The sequence below is a fragment of the Ictidomys tridecemlineatus genome, chromosome 2, assembly GCF_052094955.1.
Source record: "Ictidomys tridecemlineatus isolate mIctTri1 chromosome 2, mIctTri1.hap1, whole genome shotgun sequence".
Classification (NCBI taxonomy): Eukaryota; Metazoa; Chordata; class Mammalia; order Rodentia; family Sciuridae; genus Ictidomys; species Ictidomys tridecemlineatus.
The window spans coordinates 14564581-14590430 of NC_135478.1; the positions used below are offsets into that span (position 1 = coordinate 14564581).

General features: G+C 55.2%; 2 protein-coding genes across 7 annotated transcripts; one reads left to right on the forward strand and one right to left on the reverse strand.

Moving 5' to 3' along the window:
* Positions 1–599: 599 nt before the first annotated feature.
* On the reverse strand, positions 600–3411 carry LOC144375002 (uncharacterized). The gene is made up of 2 exons (XM_078037862.1): positions 2998–3411; positions 600–2859 (listed from the first exon to the last, which is right to left on the reverse strand). The coding sequence occupies exon 2, from the start codon at positions 2680–2682 to the stop codon at positions 1759–1761; it is 924 nt and encodes a 307-aa protein (XP_077893988.1). The 5' UTR covers positions 2683–2859; positions 2998–3411; the 3' UTR covers positions 600–1758.
* On the forward strand, positions 2559–25850 carry Pgpep1 (pyroglutamyl-peptidase I). 6 transcript variants are annotated; one of them, XM_040290266.2, is made up of 6 exons: positions 2619–2714; positions 4571–4623; positions 9209–9342; positions 17766–17882; positions 20486–20718; positions 21792–25850. In XM_040290266.2, the coding sequence occupies exons 5-6, from the start codon at positions 20513–20515 to the stop codon at positions 22198–22200; spliced, it is 615 nt and encodes a 204-aa protein (XP_040146200.2). In that variant the 5' UTR covers positions 2619–2714; positions 4571–4623; positions 9209–9342; positions 17766–17882; positions 20486–20512; the 3' UTR covers positions 22201–25850. The 6 variants fall into 6 exon arrangements, with proteins under 6 accessions (XP_040146201.2, XP_005333055.1, XP_040146203.2 ...); XM_040290267.2 differs by lacking the exon at positions 9209–9342 and having other exon boundaries at positions 2559–2714; XM_005332998.5 differs by lacking the exon at positions 9209–9342 and having other exon boundaries at positions 2559–2714; positions 21752–22081.

Below are 25850 nucleotides of genomic sequence, written 5' to 3' on the forward strand. Positions count from 1 at the left end.
GAGCAGGGGCCAACCCAGTTTCGATCCTCAGCACCACATAAAAATAAAGGCATTGTGTTGTGTCCATGTAAACCTAAAAAATAAATATTAAAAAAAAAAAAAGAGTGCCTGGGTTTAACCCCTGGTATAAAAAAAAAAAAAAAGAGAGAGGGAGAGAAATTTTGTAAGTGCTTAGCTCTGAGCCTGTGCATAGTCAGTTCTTGAATGTTCCCCTTTATCAGCGGTCACATGGGACAGTAGTGTGTGACTCCATTTCTCCCCATCACTCTGACTCTGGGTTTTTGCTTCCTATCACCCCTCTGTCAGTGCAGCAGGGGAAATGGAAAACTGCTGTGGGCTCCCTCTCTGCCTGTCCCCGATTCCTAGCAAGAGACTCTGCACCAGGCATTTCTTACAGTCATTCCTGATATATGCAGGGAACAGGATCAGGGACCCTCTGCAGATACCAAAATCGGGATGCTCAAGTCCCTCATATAAAAGAACATGATATTTGTGCAGAACCTATGCCCACCCTCCCATAGATTTCATTTTATTAGTTTTTTGTTTGCAGTACTGGGGGGTTGAACCCAGGGGCACTATAGCACTGAACTACACCCCAGCCCTTTTATTTATTGTTTTTATTTATTTATTTTGAGACCAGATCTCACTGTTACTGAGGCTGACCTTGAACTTGTGATTCTTCTCCTGCTTCAATCTCCCAATAGCTGAGATTACAGGCATGTGCCACCAAACACATGCTCTCCCATAAATTTTAAGTAATTTCTTGATGATTTGTAATACTTAATGCCATATAAATGCTAGGTGAATAGTTGTACCATATTGTTTAGGGAATAATGAGAAGGAAAAGGGTCCGTAGGTGCCGGATACTATTTTTTTTCCAAATAGTTTTCATAGGGGTTAGTTGAATCTGTGGCTGTAGAAACTGTGGATAGGGAAGGAAGACTGCCTGTAAATGTCTGAATTATAAAACGTGACTTGAGGGCTGGGGATGTGGCTCAGTGGCAAGAGCGTTTACCTAGCACGTGCCAGGCACTGGGTTCGATCGTCAGCACCACATAAAAATACATAAATAAAATAAAGGTTAAAAATCCACATAATATTTAAAAACAACAAACTTGGGCGAGTGTTTTGGTCAGCTCTCTGCTCCCATGGGCTTGGCTGTTGCTCTCACAACCGGCCCAGGCTGGCTCTCAGACTTTCTGAATTCTACCTGAAGCTGCCAAACACCAAAATAGCTTCTGAGCATGTGATCTCAAGCCTGAGCTCGCAAATAAAGCCCCGGGACAGTCCAGAGAATTCTGCCCCGGACGTTGGAAGGGTGCAGGGGGGAGCCGGTCCTCGCCCAGAGTCCTCGTGAATGGGGGCGGAGCCAAGGCCTTTGGAATGAGAAGCCAGAGATCCAAGTCCAAGGTCCAGCCCTGTCTCTGAGGACTTGGCCAGAAACTCAAGCTGTACTTTTCTGGCTGTTTTTGGGGGAAATCTGCACGTCGGCAGGGCACTTAGCCTGCGCTAGGGGATGCTGTGGGTACCAGGTCGCAGCTCTAACAGACACTTCCTGCTCTGGAAGGTCTAATCCCTTTGTCAATGGAAATGAGGAGTTAAACAGAAAGGCAGGGAGGAGAAAGGGGTGACTTCTGAGCTTCACCGCTAACAAAGTGATGGAACCAGGAAATGAGAAGGACCCTCGGTGTGGGTGGGGTAATTTCAGCTTGGGTGGGAAAGAACCCTTGCAGGAGGTGACCGGGAGATAGGTGACCTTCAGAGGAGGTAACCACCAGGGACAAGGTGGGGAGGGCCCCTGGGGAGGGAGAAGGAGGAGGAACAGTCCAGTTGCAGGTACCTGGGGGCTGTTCCAGGCAGAGGGCACAGTGTTAGGCCTTGGGAGGCAGCTGGGCTCCGGGACAGCGTGGGGGAGACGGGAAGCTGAGATCTCTGAGGCCACATTGGGCTGTTCCTTAGCAATAGCCCAATGTAGTCAGTGCTTTTCCTCTTTAATTCCGCTCTTCCCCTCAACTTCCTGGCCTGAATGCAGCTTCTGTGACCCCTTCCAAGTTTGAGAAGTGGCCCAGGGCAAATGGTCTGGAGCTGTGCCTTGGTTTCCCCATGTGCAAAACGCCGTGAATAAGCGGGTGGTGAACTGTCCCCGGTTGGTTCTTCCTGCTCCCAATTTGGGGCAGTAGGCATACAGTAGGCGCTTAATGTATACTGGCAGTACAAACGACCTGTGGGTCCGCGGCGCCAGGCTCCTAGACGGTCAGCTGCCACACCCCGCGGGGCGGACCAGCCCGCTGGCAGGTTGGGAAACCCGTTGGTGAGCGCCAGGCGGGCGCCCTGGGGCGCAGCCCAGGGTGGCGGCGTGCAGGATGCGCCAGCGACGTCTGGAGCCCGGGGGCGCGCACGCCGATCGGCCGGCCGGGGTACAGCTGGAACCTGCGGGGGCGCGCACGCTGAGCGCCCGGCCGGGGCGGGACTGGGAACTTGCGTCCCGAAAGCCCGACTGGGGCGTGGCTGGGGGAGAGGCTGGGGGTGTGGCCGGGGGCGCGCACGCCGAGCGGGCGCCCGGGGGCGGGGCCGGGGGCGGGGCCCGGGCGGGGCTGCGCGGTGTCCCGGCGGCGGCTGGGGCGGCGGCGGACTCGCCAGTGCCCACAGCAGCGGGTCCGAGGCGCAGCCGGATCCCGCCATGGAACAGCCCAGGAAGGCGGTGGTGGTGACCGGTATGCAGCGGCCGGGGCTGTGGGCGGCTCTGGGGTGGCGGGCCGGACCGGGCAGGTGCTGCACGTCGTCCCAGGTTGGGAAGATGTCATCGCCGGGGGGAGTCCAGCTCAGTTCGGGCGACCTGGAAAGTGGAGGAGGGGGCGCCTCCGCGGTCCCCGGGACGGGGGGGGTCAGGACAGGCGGGACTTGCTGGGGGAGGGTCCGGGCAAGTACCCCGCGTGGATCAGGCCCCCTCTGGAGTCCTTTCGTACCCCTGAGGACAGTGACCCTCCAGGGACCTACCTGCTTGTTCTGTTTGCCCAGCCAGCGGACTGGACTGGACCCTGCCTTCCTACCCTTCCCGAGATCGGGCTTGTCCCCACCCCCTGGCCCCAGGGGACAAAGGCTGACTTACGGGCAGGAAGTGCCCCCGTGACAAATGAACCTCCCAGCCGCTGCTCCCCGGTGCTGAGTTAACGGGGGGCTGCTCCCCTCGGGCAGGGGCTGGTAGGGGTTCAAAGTCCGAGGGCGCCGGGCTCCCTCCTGGCCGTCCCAGGGACTGTCTCAGCCAAAACCTTTTCAGCCTGGATTGTTTTCGGTGCGCCAAGCCCCAGCTGTCACTGATTCTCTTGAAACCAACTGTTCCTCTTCGCTGAGACTCCACCTCGGGGCCAAGTGGCCCGTCAACATCCGCCAGGCCCCGGAGTGTGTGTGTGTGTGCAGGGGCATTTTGACTTGCTCTCCAGAGAGGTTGGGGGGGGGGAGTAAATGAAACGCTCCGGGCTGGGGATGCAGATCAGTCAGAGCGCATGCCTCACAGGCACGGAGCTCCAGGCTTGAGCCCCAGCACCACAAAAAAGAAAAAAAGAAAAGAAAAAGAAAACGTTCCAACAGGTGTTTTGTGAGCCTAGGAGTCTAGAGGTGGGTCTGCTCTAAGTCCCAGGAAATTGGAGGAAGCCATTCCCCTTCCTAACAGGTGTGGAGAGTCCCTGCCCCCTGGAGCTGCCCTCAATCTTGTGATCTCTCACTCAGGCTCTCATTATGCAGGCTGGCCCTGTGCTGGGTTCTGTCACCAACTGCCTCCCTAGCCCCAGGGCATTTTCCTTTCCTGGGTTCTCGACATCTTCACAGTGTCCCATTTTGTGTAAAGAGAAACGGAGGCCCACAGAGGTCACCTCACTTGTAAGTGACTGAGCTGGGACTCAAAGAATCTGTGGAAGGAGGGAGTCCAAAGGTCCCCTCTTGAACTGCTGCTCCCACCTGCTATCCCAGGGCACTGTCTCTCTCCCATGACATTGACATCATAAGGAACCCTTACCCAGCTGGCCCTGCTCTAAGAGATGCTTAGTTTTTAGGCAGTATGACCCCGTGATTAGCAGAGGGAGGCTCAGGCTCTGAACCCTCGCGCATGGGAGTTGGAATCCCGGCTCTTCCATCTTCTTGCACTGTGACCTTTGCATCTGGATTGACCCCTGTGCCTCAGTCCTTGCTCCTGTAAAGGGGGGCCAGGAAGTAGCCTTGCCTTAAAGGAAAGCTGAGAGGCTGAATGTCACTGTCATGCAGATGACTTGGGTCATTCCTTACACATCTGTGATTCATGGAGTGCCTAAGGCCCTGTTATCTCCAGAGTCAGGAGACTCCAACACTGAAGGGTGATAAAATAGTTGTAGGGTGGGTGGAGGATGGTGAAAGAAATTGAGAAAGGAGTTGATCAGCTTTTTTTCTGGGGCAAATGGAGGCTCCTGGCCTCTTGCTGGACTTCATTTGAAAGCACACAGGCAGAGGAGGGGGACACTGAGCTGGGATTCAAAAGAAGTCCTGGGACAGGCTGGGAAGGACAGCTCTACGGTAACACGTTGCTCTTACTACTTTTCAGGGTTCGGCCCTTTTGGGGAACACACTGTGAACGCCAGCTGGATTGCAGTCCAGGTAACTCAGATCCCGAGGGGAGGAGTCGGGCCTGGAGCTGGGCTCCTCCAGAAATACTTGGCCCTGAAGAAAGTCTCCTTCAAAATATTCAAGGCTGGTACACACCCCTCACAGAGTCCTCGCCGCCCGCTGCTTACATTTGTTGAATGTGCCTTTTTCTGCCCGGCTCTCTTGAATTCTCTCAATTCCCCCTGCAAGGTAGTTGTAGTTATTCTTGCGGCCACTTTATGGATGTAGAAACTGAGGCCTGGGGAAGAGATCAAGGGAGTTATCTGAGGTCACACAACGAGGAAACAGGAGTGGCACGGCTTCAGAAGTCCCCCCAAGCTCTGGCTGGGAGCTACATACTGGGTCCTGGGGGGTTGTGGCACGGATGTCAAGGTTACCTGTTTCCGCAGGGCAGGTGCATAAGTGGGGCTGGGCCCCTCTTTACCTAGGAAGCATCCAAATAGGGAATCTTCATCTCTTTTTATCAAAAATCATCTGCATTTACTCAAACGGGGACTCTGGTTGGTCTCCAGATGGCCAACCTGAGGAGGCCCTGGTATGTGGTCAGGTGTCTCCAAGGTTTGGGAGACCAGATGGGGACATGGTTGGGGGAGGTGTCTTAAACCTGTAGGAGAGGGTACAATGACCCTTACTGTCGCCTTCCAGTAATTGGGAGTGGAAAAAATCTGCCTAGTGGAGGCAGGGAGGGGGTGTCTTCCCTGGTGTCCCGAGCAGGGTGCCAGCCTGCAGAATTGTCCTCATTTCTATGCCATATGGGGCGTTTGGAGGCAGCTAGGGAACAATGACTAGAGAGAAAGAGAGACATGTTTCCCCCTTATATAAATCAGCCCATTAGCTGCCTGATTTAAAGTGTTCCATGCTTCTCAGCCCAGACTTCTGGATTTGGAGAGAAATCCAAATGGAACTCTCAGGGTGTTGATCCCCAGCTGCCTCCTCCCCACTATTTTATCACCCCCTACTTGAGACCTCAGAGTCTTGGCTGCTTCCCCCCTTCTTTTCCCACCCCACTCTGTAAGCAGGATGGAGGGCCGGGGTCCCGGGACCCTGCAGATGGGAGCGTGTCCGAGGCCCGTCTTGCGCACCCGCTCCCCAGAGCCCCAGACAAAAAGAAACAGCGTGTTTCTGAAGACTTGTGTGTCTGGCTTTGTACAAGTTTCAGACAGGAGCCTTCACGGGGCTGAGTGGACACAAAGCCGAGTGTCTGAATTCCTGGGCCCCAGACACTGCGATCTGCATCTAAATAGAAGAAAAATCAATTAAACAATCTTTGGAAATCCCTCTGAGCTTCGGGGTCCTGGTGGAGGCTGGCAGCTTTTCATCCTGTGGCCCTGGGGGAAAGACCCTTTCTGCTCGGTTCCTCGTCTCTCCAGACCTGACCTTTCCATGTGCCACTTTGTTCCTGAAGTTTAAGAAATAAGGAGGTTCTCTTCCATTCCCCGGATTAAAAGATGCTGGTCTTCTCAGATCTGGTTGCTTCCCTTTAAAAACAAACACGCAGACTGGAGGCACTTGTGTGTAGGATCAGTGAAGTCTTATGTATGTGCACCCCGAGTCTGGATCAAGATCTAGAACATTCTGTGGTTCTTCCATGTTTGCTCCAAGAAGCCCCTTGTATCCCTTCCTGGCTGCGCCCCAGGCCCAGGTATTAAGCCCTCTGCTGACTTGCTCGCTGCTTGGTGAGTTTTGCCGATTTCGAACTTGGCACCATTAGTGACCTGTGGCTGCTCGGGATCTGTGAGACGTGTCCCCGGGGTGGCTTGCAGCTGCCATGGGTTCTTTTCCATTGCCCTGGATGAAGGCAGATTGGCCTGTTACAAAAGGCTTGGATGGCCAGCTCCATCCTTCAAGAAGGTAAGCCTTGGGCTGTTCTTGGTGTCCACAGCAGCTGCAGGCAGGCGACAGTGGACGGGTGTCCCCCTGCACCTGAAGGTGCCAGCTGCCATTGCTTTGTGGCCTCACTGAATTTTCAGAAGCCCAAGAGTTCCTGTGTGGAAGGAGCACCTGTCCCCAGTGGGGACCTGCAGCCGGCTTTGTCTCTCCGCTGTACCCTTTCTCTCTCCTGACTCTTCCTTCTTTGTGCCCTGTGGGGGCTGCACCCCACAGAGAGTGAACTGTTTCCAGCAGCCTCATTTGGGAAGTGGGAGTTGGGGGGAAGCTCCCCGTTTAATGTGTCCCCAGGATGGTGGCTGACCCCAGTGCGGGGGATGGGACCCAGGAGCGCCCAACCTGGGAGCTACTAGACTGACCCCAAACTTGTGATCCTCCTGCCTCAGCCTCCCCAGGGGCTGAGATTCACCCCTCCCTCCCCCCAGCACCTCCTGCAGGAGGGCCTGTGCCCTTCACGTGTCCCTGCCCCCCTAGACATGGGGTGATGGGCTGGGACACGGGCTGCCTGTCTCTCCGGAGGCTCAGGTGGGTGTGGAGGGCCAGGGGGCGCTAGGCTGGGGCTGACTGTAGCATTCCCTGCCTGAGCGGGTCACAGAACGTGGTGACATCCCGGGACAATTACTGCCACAGTGAGTCTAGACAGACCTGCTAAGGATATTACCAGCGAACAAAGAGGGTCTTTGTGGTGGGGTCAAGGGAATCGGTCAGGCGCGGCGCGGGCGGCGGGGTCTTGTCAGGTAGACGGGGCGGGGACAATGCGCGTGGGGCGCCCCAGCCCAGCCCCAGCCCGGCCGCTGCCGAGGACTGCGGGACTCGGGGTGCGCTGCAGCACCCCGCCTCCCCAGGAGACCCGTCCTGCCGGGTTGGAAGAGGATGCGTCCAGAGGCAAAGAATTTATCCAGATCTTCCCCGTGGAGCCCAAAGATGCCGGCTCTCCCCCTTTTGAAAACCAGGGAACAATTCACAGGAGCAGATGCCCCTCACCCGCCGCTCCCCAGCCTGCCCCAGAGGGAGTGCCATCCTAAGCAGGGTCGTCATATGTGCCATTTTTTGCTACCCTGGGTTCTTTTTTAGTCTTGGTGCTGGGAATGGAACCCGGGACCTTGCACAGGCTAGACAAGCGCCCCACCCCCAGCCCTTTTTATTTTTTGAGACAGGGTCTCGGGGACTAAGTTGCTGAGGCTGGCCTTGAACTTTCCATCCTCCTGCCTCACCCTCCCAAACTGCTGGTAGGACCCGCATGCATCCCCACAGGGCTTGATGGTGGTTCTCTCTCTCTCTTTTTTTAAATTTATTTTTTGGTTTGTAACTGGACACGCTATCTTTATTTCATTTATTTATTTTTCTGTGGTGCTGAGGATCCACCCCAGGGCCTCTCACATGCTAGGCAAGCGCTCTACCGCTGAGCCACAACCCCAGCCCCTTGATCAGTTGATTTTCTTAGTTGAGACTTTCCCTCCTACTTGGGGGTGGCCATGGGTGGGATCCAGAGACATGAGGAGCAAATATCAGGCCAGGAAGACGACTCCCTCCATGGCTCCTTTGCCAGGCCACCTCATTTTCTGCCTCAAGTCATCAAAGCGACTCAGGGGTCATGTTGTGTGTCTGTAATCCCAGCAGCTCGGGAGGCTAAGGCAGGAGGATCGCAGGTTCGAGGCCAGCCTTACTAATATAGTAAGGCAGTAAGCAACCTAGCAAGACCCTGTCTCAAAATTTAAAAAAATAAAAATAAAAATTGAGTTGGGGATGTGGCTCAGGGATTAAGTGATTAAGGACCCTTGGGTTCAATCCCTGGCACAAAAAAAAAAAAAAAAAGAAAAAGAAAAATTAATGTGGGTGAGTCCCCAGGTGCTTGGGAAACATCTCCCAGTGGCGATGATGTTCAGGGGGTGGAGTCACGGGGCATGTCGCGCCCACTCCTTGGAAGGAAGAGAGGCCACGAGAGAGAGGGTGGGTAGGGAGGTCCGGCTCTCTGAGCTGGGCATCTGGTCTCAGCAGGTCATATGTCCTGGTGGCCCCGGGAAGATTGGTAGAGTTGGTTACCTTCATGTCCCCTGCACCAGTGAGTCAGTGCAGTGCCACTAAATCGAGCCACCGGGCTGGCTGGGCTTGCAGGTGGCCAGGCCATGGGCAGCACGCTTGGCGAAGGGACAGGTCCCCAACTGAAGCTCTGAACGCATAAAAGTGGTCTTTAAAGTCCTCGGCCTGGGACACGGATCCTGTTCATTCCTGTCTCCTAACAATGCTTTGCATTGCCAGAAAGTTCCACCAGGGCCACAGGAGAGCAGAAAGGATCCAGGCAGGGGAGGGCAGGGTCATGGTTGACAGGATTTAGGGACGGCAAGAACAAACCTGGTAGATGATTGACCCGGGCCTCTGGCCGGTGGCGCTTCAGGGAGCGGGAGGGAGAGTCCTAACAGGGACCTGAAGTCTGCGCCTCTCATCTGGGAGCAGAGCTCCGCCGCCGGCTTCCCCAAACGTTGATCTTTTATTACATTGGCTCTTTCTCTTTAAATAGAATTTTTCTCTGAGTCACAGAAGGGTCACTGCTGACATGCCACCCCGTGCCCCTAAGCAGTTCATAGTGAATGCCCTAAAAGGGTCCTGGCGCGATGATTAGGCTCAGGCTGATTTAATGTCAGTGCAGCTCTGAACTCTGCAGCCTGATTTCGGATCTCGCCTTCCACAGGGAGAACCTTCCAGATCACGTCTCCCCTCCCCCAGCCCCTCTGCTCTGCACACTCCCCCCTCTTCCCTGCTGTCTGGGGCTTGACATGTGTGGTGAAAAGCGCCCAGTCACTGTGTGGACCGTCTCTGCTGCAGGTTTGTCACTGTTTCCTCACGATTAGCCTCAGGCGCTGCATTTCTGGGTGAGAATTCCATTTCTGGGTGGGACCTTCTTGGTGAGTCCTATCAGGAGACGCCAGCTGTGACGGTCCTCACTGGTGCCTTTGACCTCCTCTGACTTGAGGTGGGATCTGCTGGATTTCTCCCTGAAAAGTTCCCCTGTTGTCCTTTGTGACCACAAAGTATCCCATGACGCGGTGGGGCACTCCTGGAGTCTCGGGAGGCTAAAGCAGGAGGCCAGGCTGGGCAAAAATAAAATTTTAAAAATGACTTTCTAAGGAGTAGCTTGAAAATATTTTGGGGTGGGCAGAGGGAAAGAAGGAAGTGCTATAATATAATTTTTAAAATATACAAATATTTAAAACTTAGGTGGTTTTATATGTCTTTTTTTGGAGGGGTGAGGCTGTTGCTGTGGCTGAGGCTGGCTTTGAACTTGAGATCCTCCTGCCTCAGCCTCCCGGCCCCTGGGATTACAGGTGTGGGCCACCGTGTCGGGTCTTGCTGCATTTCTTCAATCCAGGTTTCCGTCCTGATTTTAAAAACAGCACCAGTCGCCTGGGACTCAAGACATGACCTTGACCTCCTGGAGGGGAAGGGCAGGAATCAGGTGTGGAGGAGAGGGGCTGTGGGTGGGTTTTCTTTCTGATCTTGGGAAGCGCTGACTTGGTTCATGCGTCAAACTCGACCCCAGCTACACAGGAGGCTGAAGCGGGAGGATCGCAGGTTCCAGACCAAGGATAACACAGGGAGACCCTGTCTCAAGGTAAAGGAAAAAGGGCTGGGGATGTGCTCAGCGGTAGAGCTCCCTGGGTTCAATCCCCAGAACTGCGACAAGGAGAAGGAGCCCAAGTGCCAAGTGAGTTTCCGCACAGTCCATCCGTGCCGCTGCCCGCGGCCGTTCCTTCGTTGTCCAGCAGGTGGCGCCCTCTCACCGTTCACACCTGGAGATTCCTCCAGGTTCCTACTGCTCCCCCCTCCCCCCCATGGGCCCCAGGGCCTTTTGCATTCCAGGCCGCATTCTACCACTGACCTGCATCTCCAGCCCCCCCCCTTTTTTTTTTTCAGTTGCACACAATACCTTTATTTTATTTGCTTACTTTTCTATGGTGCTGGGGATCAAGCCCAGTGCCTCACGCATGCTAGGCAAGTGCTCTGCCACTGAGCCCCAGCCCCCACCCTCCAGCCCTTTTTATTTTTTATTTGAGATAGGGTCTCCCTGTGTTTCCCAGGTTGGCCTTGAACTTGCAGACCTACTGCCTCAGCCTCCCAAGAGCTGGAAATACAGACGTCCACCACCATGGTGCACATTTGATTTATTTATTTATTTTTCCTTCTTTTTTTTTTTTTTTTTTTTTTTAAAGAGAGAGAGAGGAGAAGAGAGAGAAAGAGAATTTTAATATTTATTTTTTAATTACCAGCGGATATTGTATGTGGTGTTGAGGATTGAATCCGGGCCGCACGCATGCCAGGCGAACGCGCTACCGCTTGAGCCACATCCCCGGCCCATTGATTTATTTTTAAGAGAGAGAAGAGATCAGTGGGTCTCTGTCTTAATGTATTTTCTGTTGCTGTAACACAATATCACAGACTGAATACATTATAAAGAAAAGAGGTTAATTTTGGTTCATGGTTCTCCTCCAAGGCTGAGAGGTCTTATCAATAAGGGTGGCCTTCTTGCTGGCAGAATTCGGAGGCCACAGCAAGACATCATATGGCAAGAGACAGGTAACAGATGGGGGGAGTCCAGCCACATATAGCTCTTAGGGCAGTCCCACTTGGCAAATGACCCATTAATCCATTAGTCACATGAGTGAGTTAACACATTCAGTGTGCTCCCAAGTCACTTTTTCTTTCAGGGCTGAGGATTGAACCCAGGGTGTTCTACCACTAAGCTACCTTAATTTTTTTTTTTTTTTTTAGGCAGGTTCTCACTATGTGGCCTAGGCTAACCTTGAACCTGTGATCCTTCTGCTTCAGTCTCCTGAGTAGCTGGGATTCCAACAATATTTCTCGATAATAAATATGTACTAATCTTACAGGACAGTGATGCCACTTCTTGGCATTTGTGTGAGAAATGTGCACAAGTGCATTTACTGCAGCATGACATACAACTGAGGAAACTTCAGTGTTCCAACATAAGAAAATGGTTGAATCCATGAGAGCCAGTTTCTGAGGTGGAATATTATACAGCAGAGAGTGTAGATATGCAGATGGATCTCTGAAACAGACTGCAGAGTGGAGAAAATAATTACTGAAGTTTGTAATTGATGTGAAAATAAATACAGTAATGCCCCCTTATTTGTGGTTTTACTTTTCCTTGGTTTCAGTTACCACAGTCAATCATGGACCAAAAAATATTAAGTTGGAAATTCTAGAAATAGACAATTCATAAGTTATAAGGTGTGTACTGTTCTGAGTAGGTTGATGAATCTTTTGTTGTCCTACTTGATCCCACCTGGGATGTGAATCATCTTTTTGCTCAGTGTATCCACAGTGTATATGCTACCCACCCATTAGTCATTTAGTAACCATCTCAGTTACCAGATGGCCTGCCCTGGTACCATTGTGCTTGTGTGATCCTTACTAACTTAACAGTTAATAGTGCTCCCAAAGCGTAAGAGTAGTGATGCTGAGAATTCAGATATGACATACAGAAGCTGTAAGTGCTGCCTGAAGTGGAAAGGTGAGCGTTCGCTCATAAGTAAAGAAGAAATCAGATATTGAGCTTGCTCTGATCTATGGAAAGAATGATTCTTCTGCCCTTTAAATTGTAGAGAAGGAAAAAGAAACTCGTTCCAGTTCTGGTGCAGAAGTTACGGCCACAGCGTGTGCTATATACTTAGCTAAAACAGGAAAGGAGGCCAAGAGCAGCGGCACATGCCTGTGATCTCAGCTACTTGGGAGGCTGAGGGAGGAGGATTACAAATTTGAGGCCAACCTGGGCAAATGAGTGAGATTCTGTCTCAAAAAGGGCTGGGGGTATAGCTCAGTGGTAGAGGCTGCCTAGTATGAGCCAGGGCCTGGGTTCTATCCTTGGCACTGGAGGGGGGATAGAAAAGGAATGAAGTGCTTAGTTAAGATGGAATTGGGGGCTGGGGATGTGGCTCAAGCGGTAGCGCGCTCGCCTGGCATGCGTGCAGCCTGGGTTCGATCCTCAGCACCACATACCAACAAAGATGTTGTGTCCGCCGAGAACTAAAAAATAAATATTAAAATTCTCTCTCTCTTAAAAAAAAAAAGATAAGAGGTCGCCATACTGTGATTCATTGGATAGCTGTGCATGAGGCAGAAGGGGGGTCTTAAAGGATCACCTCTGGAGTGTGGCGATAGGACCCAGGGTGGGGTGGGGATGAGGGGACCGCACAATCTGTCAGGCTCTTAAGAAATTTGGCAACTGTCTAATTCTCGGCCTGTTTCTATTGATCATTTTTATTTAGAGACAGGGTCTCACCGAGTTCTTAGAGTCTTGCTCTTGCTGAGGCTGGCTTTGAACTCGTGATCCTCCTGCCTCGGCCTCCCGAGCTGCTGGGATGACAGGCGTGCGCCACCGCGCCTGGTGCCTAGTGAGTTCTGATTTGGCGCCAGGCACTGTGAGCGTCTCCTTGCCACACGCTGGTCCTCTTGGATTTCCCGTGACCGCCTCTGGGCCTCTGTCTGGAAGACAGCCGAGGTACTTGGAAACGACCTCATCCTCTGGGTTTGTTAGCAGGATCAGAACAGCCTTGGTTCCTGGGCTCCTTTACACACACACACACACACACACACACACACACACACACACACACACCCTTCAGCAAGAGGCTCTCTCCGGGGCTGTGCAGACACAGCTGCAGTTGTCCCCTAGTGTCTGAGGCTGATCCCAAGGCCCCTGGGATCCCAGAGCCCAGAGCACTCAGGTGCCTTCTATGAAATGCTGTGACCTGTTTGTGAACCAACCACATCCTCCGGGGATGAGGTCACCTCTAGATGTCGAGTACCGTGTCAGCTTTCTGTCACTAGAGCAAATACTGAGGTCATCAGCTTCTAAAGGGAAAAGGTTTACCTTGGCTCCCAGTTCAGAGGGTTCGGTCCAGGATTGAGGAACCCGTGCCTTTGGGCCTTGGTGCCACGGTCGTTTGGGCAGGAGCAGAGCTGGGCTTGAGCCGAGCTGCTTACCTCACCATGCCCAGAGGCCAGGGGAGAGGGGCGGCCACAGCTCCAGGGACCCCGCCACCTCTCACCAGGCCCCGCCTCTCAGAGGTTCTGCCAGCTCCAATGGCATCACCTTGTTTTTCCCCTTTGGTGCCAGGGATTGAACCCAGGGGCGCTTCACCACTGAGCCGCATCCCCAGCCCTTTTTTGTGTTTTATTTAGAGACAGGGGCTCACTGCATCGCTGCGGGCCTCGCTGAGGGCCTCGCTGAGTGGCTGAGGCTGGCTTTGAACTCACCATCCTCCTGCCTCAGCCTCCCGAGCTGCTGGGATGACAGGTGTGTGCCACAGCACCCAGCTAGCACCAGGGTTTGATACCTGGGTCCCTGGGGACAATCATCCAAACCGCAGCGAATCCCTACTCCAACGGCGTGCCCTGTAACAGGTTCCCCACTATACTGTCTCGGGAGGCCTGACGAGGAGAACATAAATTTATGTACTTTGTCTGTTTTTTTTTTTCTTTCTAGATATTCCAGACAAGAGGGTTCATCTGATTGCTGAACCTTAGCCAGAGTGGCTTTCATTTTTGTTTTTGGTTTTTTTGACTTGCTGGGGATGGAATCCAGGCCCTCACGCAGGCCAAGCACCTGCTGTACCACTGAGTCACGCCCCAGTCCCCAGGTTTTCTTAAAGGAAGCCCACTGGTGTGTTAGAACCCTGAGCCAGCTTGGATCTAGGTACTTGCCCTTCGTTTCTGTTATTTTTTTTTCTCTCTATGCAGTGGGCACTACTGTTAACCACATTTACAAATGAGAGCACTGAGGCACAGAGAGGGCGAGCAACTTGTCCAGCAACACCCAGCCAATCAGTGGGGGAAGGAAGGAACAAAGTTGATCATGTACTCTAGAGAGGCCATTCTCCTTATTGCTACCCTCTGCCAACCTTGCTGTTAAGAATTGTTTCTTCTTCCTCTTCTTAAATTGAGGTGAGATTCACGTAACATAAAATTAGTCCTCATTTTGATGGTTGGGGTGAAGCTTAGGATCAGAGCACGTGTCTAGCCTAGCATGTACGTGACCCTGGGCTCAATCCCCAGTACTGCAAAAAAACCAAGTAGATAGCATACAATGCATTGGCACTTGGCACATTCATCCAATAGCATAACCATCACCTTATCTTTTCCAGAACATTCCATTACCCCATCCCAAATAGCCATCACTTGCTACTCCCTCCCCCAGCCCTTGGCAGCCACTGCTCTGCCTTCTGTCTATAGATGTGTCTGTTCTGTCCATTTCTATGAGTGGAACTGGACGTGCTGTTTCCTGTGCTGACTGGCTTCTTTACTCTGGAGGTTCGTTCATCCAGCTCTATTCCTATTCATGGCTGCATAATGTTCCACCAGGCGAACAGGCCGCATTTCATTTATCCTCCCTCTGTTGACGGGCGTTTGGGTTGTTTCTACCATTTGACGATTGTGAATGGTCAGGAGCTCACTTTAAATGTGGCAAAGGATGAGAAGGAGAGTGAGGTCGCAGCCAGCCCCTACTTAAAGTTGAGGCAGGTAAGACTCCTGCAGGTGGTTTGGGGACATGCCCAGGGCCACACAGTCCTGTTGCCATCAGTCCAAACTTGAGCCACGAGCTTCCTCAACCACTTGCTGTGTGAGGGAGCCTTCCCATGGGACAGGACAGGGAGAGTGGCAAGGGGCCAGAGACTCAGGGTTTCCCCTGAGGCAGGAAGCTGGGGCGGGGCATGCAGCAGTGTCACAGGTGGGGGGAGAGGCAGGGCCTGCAGATGGTGCCTCCTGCAGCAGCGGGAAGGCCCTGGCCAGGAGGGACTTGTGGCTGTAGGGGCGGAGGGAGAGCAGGGCGGGGAGATGACAGGAGCGCCCCCTGCAGGCACCAGGGCCACTGCGGGGAGGGGGGGGGAGTTGCAATTTAATTTGGGACAAGGCTGCAGCTGGGAAGGAATGTGACATAATCTAGTTCTTCATCATCATCATCATCACCATCATCACCACGTTGTGCGGTGGGTGCTGGGGTGGCCCCGGCTCCCCGCATGCGCAGCCTGCGCTCTGTCGCGCCCCCATCCTTGAGCGATTCTGGATCCCCCGGAGCAGGGCCGGGGCTCACGGGTTGGAGTTGTTGGTGGCCATGGTGGGGTCTAGGTCTCCAAATCCCTTTGCCACAGAAAACTGGGGTGCATCTGAGAAACCCCGGAGAAGGGTCTCTGTGTAGCCGGCGGCCTCGCCCCGTGTGTGGCAGTGCAGCTGGTGACTTCTGATGATAAGAAGGGTCCACGGCAGGAGGCTGGACACCAGCTTGGACGCGCCGCTGGCGGGAGAGCTGTGCACACAGGGTGGACCCGCCGTGGTTGGGACATGGTTGCAGTGTGTCCCCGGGTTCACGGGTTGGAGGCTTGGTCCTGGGTGTGGCCTGTGGAGGGCAGGGGCCGGGGTTTAGCAGGCACAAGGCCCTGGCTTCCACCCCAGCACCAAAAAAAGAGAGATGGTGGACCTCCAGGAGGAGGGGCCCAGTGGGGAGGGTGGGCTGCCGGCTCGCTCCCTGCACAAGGAGCCCAGGCAGTTTCAGGGACCCTGGCTGCTCCTCCAGAGAAGGCTGTGAGAGAAGGGTGAGCCGAACCAGGCCAGTGGCTCAGGCCTGTCATCCCTGCTACTTGGGAGGCTGAGGCAGGAGGATCTCAAGTCCAAGTCCAGCCTGGGCAACTAGTGAGCTCTGGTCTCAAATAATATAAGGGCTGGGGATGGAGCTTGGTGGAAGAGCACCCCTGGGTTTGAGCCTGCCCCTAACTGCCGTCTGGTGTCCTGCTTTGCCGTGTGACCTCGCACCTGCTTCTACCCCTGAGATCCTCACCAGAGCTCAGCCAAAGCCTGAGCCAGGCCCTGAAGCTTCAGAACAACGAGCTAAATAAACCCCCTTTCTTTATAAAGTAACCCAGCCTCAGGCATTTTGTTATAGTTACAGAAAATGGATTAATACAGATTTTTCTCTGGGCTAATGATCCCCTGTCATGATGCTGGGTGGCAGCAGTCCTGGATCCCAGCCAGCCCTGTATCACGGGAATCAAGCCACACTACAGTGCACAGTGTGGCTAAGCTGGTGCACAGCAGGTGAGGCAGGCCCCATGCGGCTATCAGGATGTCACCCCACTGCAAGCAGCTGTGGTGGGAACAGGCAGGGGAATCCGGGTTTGATGGTGTAGAAAGCAGTGGAGGCAGGGAGGCCCAAGGCTGGAGCTGCAGGCACCACACCTGTTCCATCTCTCGATCCTCAAACTCTTTTGGGAGAGTGGGTACCAGGGATTAAACTCAAGGGCACTCAACCACTGAGCCACCTCCCCAGGCCTATTTTGTATTTTATCTAGAGATGGGGTCTCACTGAGTTGCTTAGCGCCTCACTAAGTTGCTGAGGCTGGCTTTGAACTCGTGATCCTCCTGTCTCAGCCTCTGGGATTACAGGCGTGCACCACGACGCCCGTTCTAAGGAAGAGTCTTGCTAAGTTACTTAGTGTCTAAGTTTCTGTGCCTAACCTTGAACTTCAGATCCTTCTGCCTCAGCCTCCCCAGGCCCTGGGATCACACACTGTGCCTGGCGATCCCTGTGACCTTTTTCATCTCAAGCCTGAGATGATTGGAAGCTCCCTCAAGAGTAGAGTCCATCTGCAAACCTATACTGAGAACTTGCTCCCTACCACGCTCCAAGTCTAAAAATAATTTTTATCCAGAACAACAAGGGGGACTGGGGATGTAGCTCAGGGATGGAGCATTTCCCTAGCATATGTAAAGCCCTGGGTTCCATCCCCTGAACCAAAACAACAACAACAACAACAAAACCATATTAGTAATGGCAACTAGCATTATTTGAACACTTAAAATGTACCTGGCATTGCTTGGAACTGTGTCAATTGGTCCGTTCAATTCTTAACAACTCCCTTGTAAGGGAAGGACTTTATTACCCCCATTTTACAGATGTGGAAACTGAGGCTCAGAGAAGTTAAGCATCTTGCCTAAGGTCACACAGGTGAGGTTCAAACCCAGGAGCCTGGCTCTAACAACACTCATGCCACCTTCCTTGGAGATGTGGTGAGAGAGGGGAGAAGCAGCCATGGGACACAGAACACGTCTCCGCCTGTTCCAGGGAGCGGTCAGGGCCGTTGCCTGTGTCCTGAGGACAAGCAAGCCTGTCCCCAGGAGCGCATTCTCCTTGCGGCCCTCACCGGTATCACGAGCCTCCCTCTGTTCTCCTCCAGGAGCTGGAGAAGCTGGGTCTTGGTGACAGCGTGGACCTGCACGTGTACGAGATTCCGGTTGAGTACAAAACGGTGCAGAGGCTCATCCCCGCCCTGTGGGAGAAGCACAGTCCCCAGGTGAGGAGGGCGGGGCTTCCCGGGGCTCCACCACACCCAGGGACGCTGTGTGGCCCGCCTCCTTCCACCATGGCCAGTGCCAGAGCCCCCCCGCCTCAAAAGGGACCTGCTTTTCTGGTCTCTGTGAGGGAGGAGCGCTGTCTTTGGGACTTCACAGCCTGGTTCTGCCCCTCAGTGAGGATTTGGGTTTGGTTACAAGTGACTCAGGAGCTGCAGGGTCAGGTCGTGCAGCTCAGTGGCAGGGCAGGTGTCCTTGCGCACAGCCCTGGTTCACCCCCAGGAACAGAAGCCGGGCAGGTGCGACCCGGAGGCTGAGGCAGGAGGATCACAAGTTCAAGGTCAGCCTCGGCAACTTACAAAACCCTATTTTAAAATAAAAAATAAAGACGGTGAGGCCGTGGCTCGGGGGTTAAGCACCCCAGGGTTCAATGTCCAGCACCAAAAAAACCATAAATGACAGAGTGCCCGAGCCCCTGTCCACGTGATTTGAACAGAAAAGCGTGTGGGCTTCAGGGGAGGTTTGATCCGGGTCCCCCCAGCGCTGTCCGCATCCTCCGGGCCTCCGCTGCGCTCTGCTCTGCTCTGCGCTGGGAAGCGCCTCTGGGGGTACAGGTGGCGGCAGCTCGGTGACCTCGCATTTTAGCCCCTGGACAGGAAGAGAACCTTCCCCCCAGTATTTCCCCAAGGTCCACGGTTGGTCCTGATTGGCTAGCTGGGGTCACGTGCTGGCCCTTGAGCCAATCACTGTGGTGGAGGAGGAGAGGCCTACTCTGATTTGCCAAGCCTGGGTCACGTGTCCACTCCCGCAGACGGGGGTGACCTCGGCGCTCTCCAGAGGGGTCGTGCGGCCCAGCCAAGATGGTGGGCGGAGCCTAGCTGGGAAGTGGGGTCCTAGGCCTCCTGCCTTCCCGCGTGCCTCCTTTAGGGGCTGCAGAGCAGGCCAGAGGGTCTTCCTTTTTAATTTGATTTATTATTACTATTATTATTATTATTTTATTTTTATTGCCAATGTTGGAATGGAACCCAGGCATCCCAAAATCTAGGCCAGTGCTCTACCTCTGAGCCACGCCCCCAGCCCTTTTTTATTTTTTGAGTCAGGGGAAGTTGTGGAGGCTGGCCTTGAACTTGGCAATCCTCCTGCCTCAGCCTCCGAGTCTCTGGGATTGCAGATGAGCGCCACTGTACCTGGCAGGCATCTCCCTTTCCAAGGACACCTCTTCACTGGTCTCAGGTGGAATTTTCTTTGTCTTGGAGAGGGGGTCCTGGAAGCCTGTGGACCAGGGATTGCATAGAAGCTTTCCCCTCCTGTGACATTTAGGTAATCTTGTCTTCATCCAGTTTAACAAATAAAAGCAAGTTACAGTCACATGTTCCTGTGTTGCTTAATGTGGGGATATATTTTGAGAGATGGGTCAGGTGATTTTGTCACTGTGTAAACATCCTGGAGTGCACTTCTGTATCCCAGGTGGCGTGGGTGGCCTTCCCACGGCCTTTTTTGATGTTTTATTTTTTTGTGGTGCTGGGACTGGACCCTGGACCTCGTGTGTGCTAGGCAAGTGCCGAGTCCCTGGGCCACACCCCCAGCCTTTAGGGGAAAAGTTACTGATGAGATATTTTACAGTCTTTTGTGCCGGTTTTCCGTACTTGGACTACATTTTCCACAACGGACACAGTTCAATCTTGAGTCGTACATATCCCGTGCCCAGAAGGTACTTGTGGCCATGGGTAGCTACGAGAAGAAACAGCAAGTTCTTCAGCCTAAACTTTATTTTACTTTATTTTATGAATTATTCATTTTGTTTTATTCTTTTCAGCCTAAATTTTAGTTTTTGTGGCACTGAGGATGGAACCTGCTGCACCTCTGAGCTACATCCCTGGCCCTGTTTCAGTTGATTTGAGACAGCATCCTGTTAAGTTGTCAAGGCTGGCCTCAAACTTGCGAACCTCTAGCCTTAGCCTCCTGAGTCTCTGGGGCTACATCTGGCATTGTTAGCCTCATGGCTGGGGAATTTTGGGTCATTTGTGGAGCTCTTCTGTTCCTACTGGGCATACTGGTTTCTGGGCTTTTTCTTGCTTTCATTTGCTTTGGGGTTTGGGGGTTTTTTTTGGGAGGTGGCACCCAGATTTGAATCTCACTTTTCTAAACAATCCAAATTTATGTGTAAAGTAATTACTTAAGAAGAGAAAGTGACCATTTTCCTTACATCTTGGATGCCTTTCAAGCTAGATGCCTGGAAGCTATGCCTTTTGCACTTGGCAACAAGTCTTGAGGATTATTCCATTTTAAAGTGCCTTGGGCATTTTAACAGCTGCGTAATGTTTCATTGTTTATTTATCCTCCACTCAAGAATGGCTAATTAGGTTGTTTGCAATATTTGTAAGGGCACACAAAGCAGCCATAAGCACCCTTGAGTGTTCATTCCCTTGCATGTTTTGCTTGGTAACCTTTTCTGCGAGAGTGACTACAGGGTCTATTCCAGCAGCAAGAAGTCAGGAACCATGTACCCCAGGCAGAGCTGGGGGGGGGTTGCTGTTCTCTTTGGCTGGCGGTCACCCCCAGTCCCGCCGCCAGGCTGTGTTAAGCCCTACCCATTTATCTGCAGCTGGTGGTGCATGTGGGGGTATCGGGCATGGCGACCACAGTCACACTGGAGAAATGTGGACACAACAAGGGCTACAAGGGACTGGACAACTGCCGCTTCTGTCCTGGCTCTCAGTGCTGCGTGGAGGACGGGCCTGAGAGCATTGACTCCATCATTGACATGGATGCGGTGTGCAAGAGGGTCACCACGCTGGGTCTGGATGTGACAGTGACCATCTCACAGGATGCCGGCAGGTAGGGCGCTGTGGGCCCTGTGGTGGGTGTGAGGGGGTCCCCCTGGCTGGCTGAGGCTGGTACTGGCAAGCCCAGTCTGTCGGCTTTGGCCTTTTTGGATGGAGCACTCAACACACATGAAGCACAGAACTAGTTGCCACTGTTGGCCTCTGTGTTGGAGGCTCCATGCTGCACACATCTGTGCACGGGTGCATCTGTGCTGACCATTGCTTTTCCTGGTCATTCCCCAGCAGCACAGGATAACCATGACCCCATAGTATCTCCATTGTATCTGATATTCTAAGTCTTCTAGAGAGGACTGAAGCCCCTGGGAGGACGCGTGCAGGTTTTGTGCAAATACTACTCACCATGTGGAGGGTCTTGAGAATCCCTGGGGGTTGAACCAGGTCCCCGTAACCTGGTCTAGGACTTCATCTGGCTTTGCTTTGTTTTCACGTGGGTGGGGCACATCACATGCATCTCCCTGGGAATCCCCTTCCCCAGTTTCCATTTGGGAGCAGCCAACATGCATCTCGGTGGGTTCTCCGCTCCCCGCGCTCTGCTGCCTTCCTTGTGGACGACTTCGTAGTATTCCACTGGGCGGGGAGAACCAAAGTCCATCAAGCCCCCTCCGTTAGCAGACATGGAGATTGCCGTCAGTTTTTCTGCCTTTTTACGTAATCGTGAAGGTCCTTGTTTTTTGCTCTCCTGGACCCTCGTGCGGATGTTTCCCAAGAGGAGATTCTCGAACCTGGAAATGCCAGGTTGAAAAGTCCGCACGGTCATGATTTCACTGGCCCGTGCTGTCGCCTTCCCCGGGGACAGGCAGATGTGGTTCCCACCAGCACCGTCCCAGCCTGCCCACTTCTCCACGTGGACCCCAGCACTTGGAGTTGGCCGGGCTTTCCGTGCTTGCCCGTGGGGAAGGGGCAGTGGTCTCCCATTTGGCAGATGGCTGTGTGCCCGGGGCGTCTTCCCGCGGGTCGGATGCTCGGCCACCTGCGTGTCGCCGGGCTGACCTGGTTTGTCCTTGCTCCCGTGTCCTGTGGGTCAGGTACCTGTGTGACTTCACCTACTACACCTCCCTGTACCAGAGCCACGGCCGCTCGGCCTTCGTCCACGTGCCCCCGCTGGGCAAGCCCTACAACGCCGACCAGCTGGGCAGGGCGCTGCGGGCCATCATCGAGGAGATGCTGGACTTGCTGGAGCAGTCAGAAGACAAGCTCAGCTACCGCCACAAACACTGAGCGCCGCAGGCCTCCCAAGACCTCGCCCCGTGGACCCAAGAGGGACATCGCCCTCAGGGGCCTGGCCAGGAAGACCAGCGGTCGTCCCCGGTCACCCGGCTCCTCTCTCTCTGCAGAAGCTCCGGTGGACTTGAAGCAGAGGCTGGGGCTTCTCCTGTTACCCTGTGCACTGGGGGACACAGCCGCCACAGCCAGGAGGTCAACCAGTGGGCCCAGACGCCCCGGGAATCCTGGTCAGGTGGCCCGTGCCCTGTGACCTCCGGCCGGGCCGCCTGCTCCTGTGCCTCCCACGTCTGTGGGTGGAGGAGAGCCAGCCCCTGGCTCCTGGCTGGTTTGTCTCAAATTTAAGTCTCATGAAGAGTCTCAGCCCAAAACTGTCCCCCAAAGCTTGGGTGGCCCCAGATGGGGCCGCCCTGGGACGGTTGGTTTTATTCTCTCTTTTTTTCTATTTTTGAGGACAGTCGTGGGAGCTGGGGGCCAAGAGCGACTGGTGTCCCCTTTGCCAACCCGTGGCTCGGCCGAGGACAGACGGGCCTTTTCTTTCTCCCAGGGTGTGGCCTCTTTGGCCTCTGGCCCCCAAAACTGGACTTGACTCTTGTCTTTGTGTCGGGACAACAGTGGCCAGGCCACAGTGCAGCCATGGGGACCTGGTCCCTTGACACCAGAGCTGTGCGCCGTCCCTGGAGGCCTCCTGCACCCGTGGGACAGCCGCTCTGGGCCGCTGGGGGTCCGTTAACACCTAAAGTAGCCGCCACCTCGCTGGGCATCTGGGCCTGGGGCCTGGAGCTGGCGTCCTGGAGTGTCCCCACGTGTCCCTGCAGGAACTGGCGGGCCCCGGTGGGCTTCTTGTGAGTGGTCTCTGGGACGTCCCCAGGACTCGGGAGTCGCTCTACCTCGCTCCCTGCCCACTCTGAACTTGGCGGGCAGGGCCAGCGGTCTCCCTCAGCAGGTGGCCTGACCCTGACACCTGCAGGAGAGAGCGTCCTCCTGTAGCCATGCCACCAAGGAAGGAAGATGGGCGTCTGGGGAACCATCGGCTTTTCTCTGGGGACGAGGTTTCCCTATTGCCCTGGGAGGGCGCCACTGGACCCTGTCCCTGGTTGAGTCCTGCTTGGGTCCCGCCAGGTTCTGCAGCCCCAGGCAGGTGGCTGGGCTCTCTGACTCCCTTCCCTTCCCTCCCGTTCCCAGGTCGGTGGGGCCTCGCGGACCTGCCGCATGGTTCAAGGTCGCCTGGCCATCTGGGACCTGGCGGTGGTCCTCTGGGACCTGGCGGGTCTTGGCCACCGTGTCCTGAGCCCTGGCTGTCCCTGGGAGGCCAGCGGCACGGTTGTGTGACCCGGCTCTGCTCTGGGCAGCGGGCTGGACTGTGGCTGGCAGGTTAAGGTGATTGGGACCCTGCCACCTCCATGCCAGCCCTTGCTCTGTTGGGCACTGTCCCCCCAAGTCCCCAGCCTGAGCACGGGGTCTCCAGAGAGCCACGTGCTCGGCGGCTTCTGTGACAGAAGGACGTGGGGCTCTCGGGACGTGGGGCCCCGGGATCTCATTCAGACCGACCCCAGGCTCCATCAGGCCATCTCTGTCCCCCAGAGGCCCCAGGGCAGGAGGGGCGGTCCTGGGCTCTCTGGGCACCTGCCCAGACCTTTCCAGCTCTTGTCCCTGTCCCTCCCTGTGTTCCTGGTCCTGTGTGGCTCCGCCCCTCAGAGGTGTGACGTCCTGCACGTCGCCGTCCTGCCTTCCTCATGAGCTGCCGCTGCCATGCGCAGCGCAGGGCGGCTCTCACGTCATCAGATGCCATTAAACACGTCACTCACGTCCTGCCAGCTTTTATTTCCTCAGGGGGTGACGTTTTGTGACGTGTCTGTTGGGTGAACTCATCGCTCACTCCGTGGTCGGTCTGTCTGTCTGTGTTGGTCCCTGTGTGAGAAGGGAGGACCGAGGCTCCCTGTCCCCCCTCATCTTCAGACCCAGGAGCTGGCAGACGGTCGGTCTGAGATGGGGAAGGCGGTGACGGTCTTCGTGGTGGAGAGTCAGGCTGGGGACGGACGTGGCGGGCAGCTGGGGGAGGAGGGAGGTGACGCTGGGCGGGTCTGTGGGAAGCAGCCGGGGAGCCCCTGGGTGCTGAGGAGGGGACGGTGAGCAGCCTGGACCTGACGATGGCTCCCTTTTCACAGGTGCCACAGCCTGTGACCTCTGTGTCTCCTGCAGCCCTGGGGCCCGGGGAGGAGGTGGGTGGCCTGTGCAGGCTGTAGCCGGAGAAGGAAGTGAGACTGGGGGGTGGGAGGGGAAAAGGGCGAGGGGAAGTCTGACCGGTGAACTGAGCTTGGGGTCACCTGGTGACACCTACGACCTGCCCGGCGGGCAGGTCCCCGAGGCCACTCACGCAAGGCTGGCCAGGGGAAGGAGGGCTGAGTCATGGATTCCCAGCCAGTGCCAGATTTTTTAAGAAAATGTCATGTTGTGCCGGGCACGGGGTGGCACGCGCTTGTGATTCCAGTAACTCAGGAGGCTGAGGCAGGAGGATCGCAAGCTCAAGGCTGACCTCAGCAGCTTAGTGAGGCCCTTAGCGACTTGGCAAGACCCTGTCTCAAAAAGGGCTGGGGATGGGGCTCAGTGGTTAAGGCCACCGGGCTCACTCTCCAGGACCAAAAAAAGAAAGAAAAGAAAGGGAAAATGTCACATTGCAATAGTTTCAGCGAAGGGAAATCCCTGCTCTATTCTTTGCTGGCGTGGAAACGTCTAGAACAGCCAGGGTCTGCTCCGAGGCAGGGGGGCTGTTTGTCCTAGGAGCCTCCTGGGGAGCAGGGCCACCTGGTGTGTGGCTCTGGGCTGGAGGGGCTGCAGGAGACCCACCCCCCCTCCTGGCTGCCTGTCTAGACTGTTGACCTTTGACCTCCCCGCCCCCTCACAGCGTCTGCACCCAGAAGTGGGGACAAAGCTCCTTTCTTCTCTGTGGCCTCAGCCTCTGCCCCAGACTGTGGGGCGGCCTCGGAGGCTGCAGCCGGCCTCGGGCACCAATGGCCTCACAGACACACGCGGGCGCCCGAGGGCCGGGACAGTGAAAGGGCTTTGTCTCCTGCTCCAGGTGCAAATCCTCACGGGGCCGGGCTGGGGGCGAGGGGGGGAGTGTGTTTGTTGTGGGGAAGTTGGGGACCCCCCAAGACCCTGGGCACGAGGCTCCTGGGGGCAGGCCTGGCCGACGTCCCTGTCTGCAGGGCTCAGGCCTCTGTGGGGGGTGCTGAAGCCCTCACCCAGACGTCCCCATCCCGGTGGCCTGTGTCTGGGCTGGTTGTCACACACTGTCTGGGCCCTCTGAGGACCTTGGAGGCGCAGCCCAGCCCCCTCCTGTCCTCTCCCCCTCCCTCCCCTCCCCCACTTCCCCTGACCTTTCTCCCGTTGCCCAGCGACACACAGAAGTGCCTGCCCTGCTCCCGTGCTCGCGGGGCACAGAGAAGGGGACAGGTCCTGGTGCTGGCAGTGGCCATGGCCCCCTCCACCTGGACCCAGGTTGGCCCGCGCCAGGGTTCTGCCTGGAAGTCCCCCGGCTCTGGGTTCCTCACAGCCTGTGGCGTCCCCGTCCTGGCCCACGAGGAGAGGCCACAGCTGGGCCTTGGGAAGGGGCCCCCTTTCCTCCTGGCTTGTTCTGGGGCCCGCCCAAATCTCAGGTTTTCATTTTGTTCTCAATTCCTAGGAAATAGTTGTTCTTGCTGAAAGTGACTGTTTTCTGTCCCCCAGGGAGGGCCCGCCCCTCCGTCCCCAGTGTGGCTTCCCCCCCACCTGAGGGCCTGCCAGTGCCTTGTCTGAGACCCCGTTCCGTGTCCGGGGTCCCCTGGAGCAGAGGAGGGTCTGCTGGGCTCTGGGAGACTCCACACTTGACACCCCAGAAGCAAATAAAATAGTTGAAATGTG

Excerpts from the sequence above, each read along its gene's own strand:
- LOC144375002 (XM_078037862.1), bottom strand. The coding sequence starts at position 2,682 with ATGGCGGGATCCGGCTGCGCCTCGGACCCGCTGCTGTGGGCACTGGCG.
- Pgpep1 (XM_040290267.2), top strand. The coding sequence starts at position 2,681 with ATGGAACAGCCCAGGAAGGCGGTGGTGGTGACCG. Across the intron at positions 2,715-4,570 it reads GAAGGCGGTGGTGGTGACCG|GGTTCGGCCCTTTTGGGGAA; the intron begins GTATGCAGCGGC and ends ACTACTTTTCAG. Across the intron at positions 20,719-21,791 it reads ATCTCACAGGATGCCGGCAG|AGCCACGGCCGCTCGGCCTT; the intron begins GTAGGGCGCTGT and ends TCCCTGTACCAG.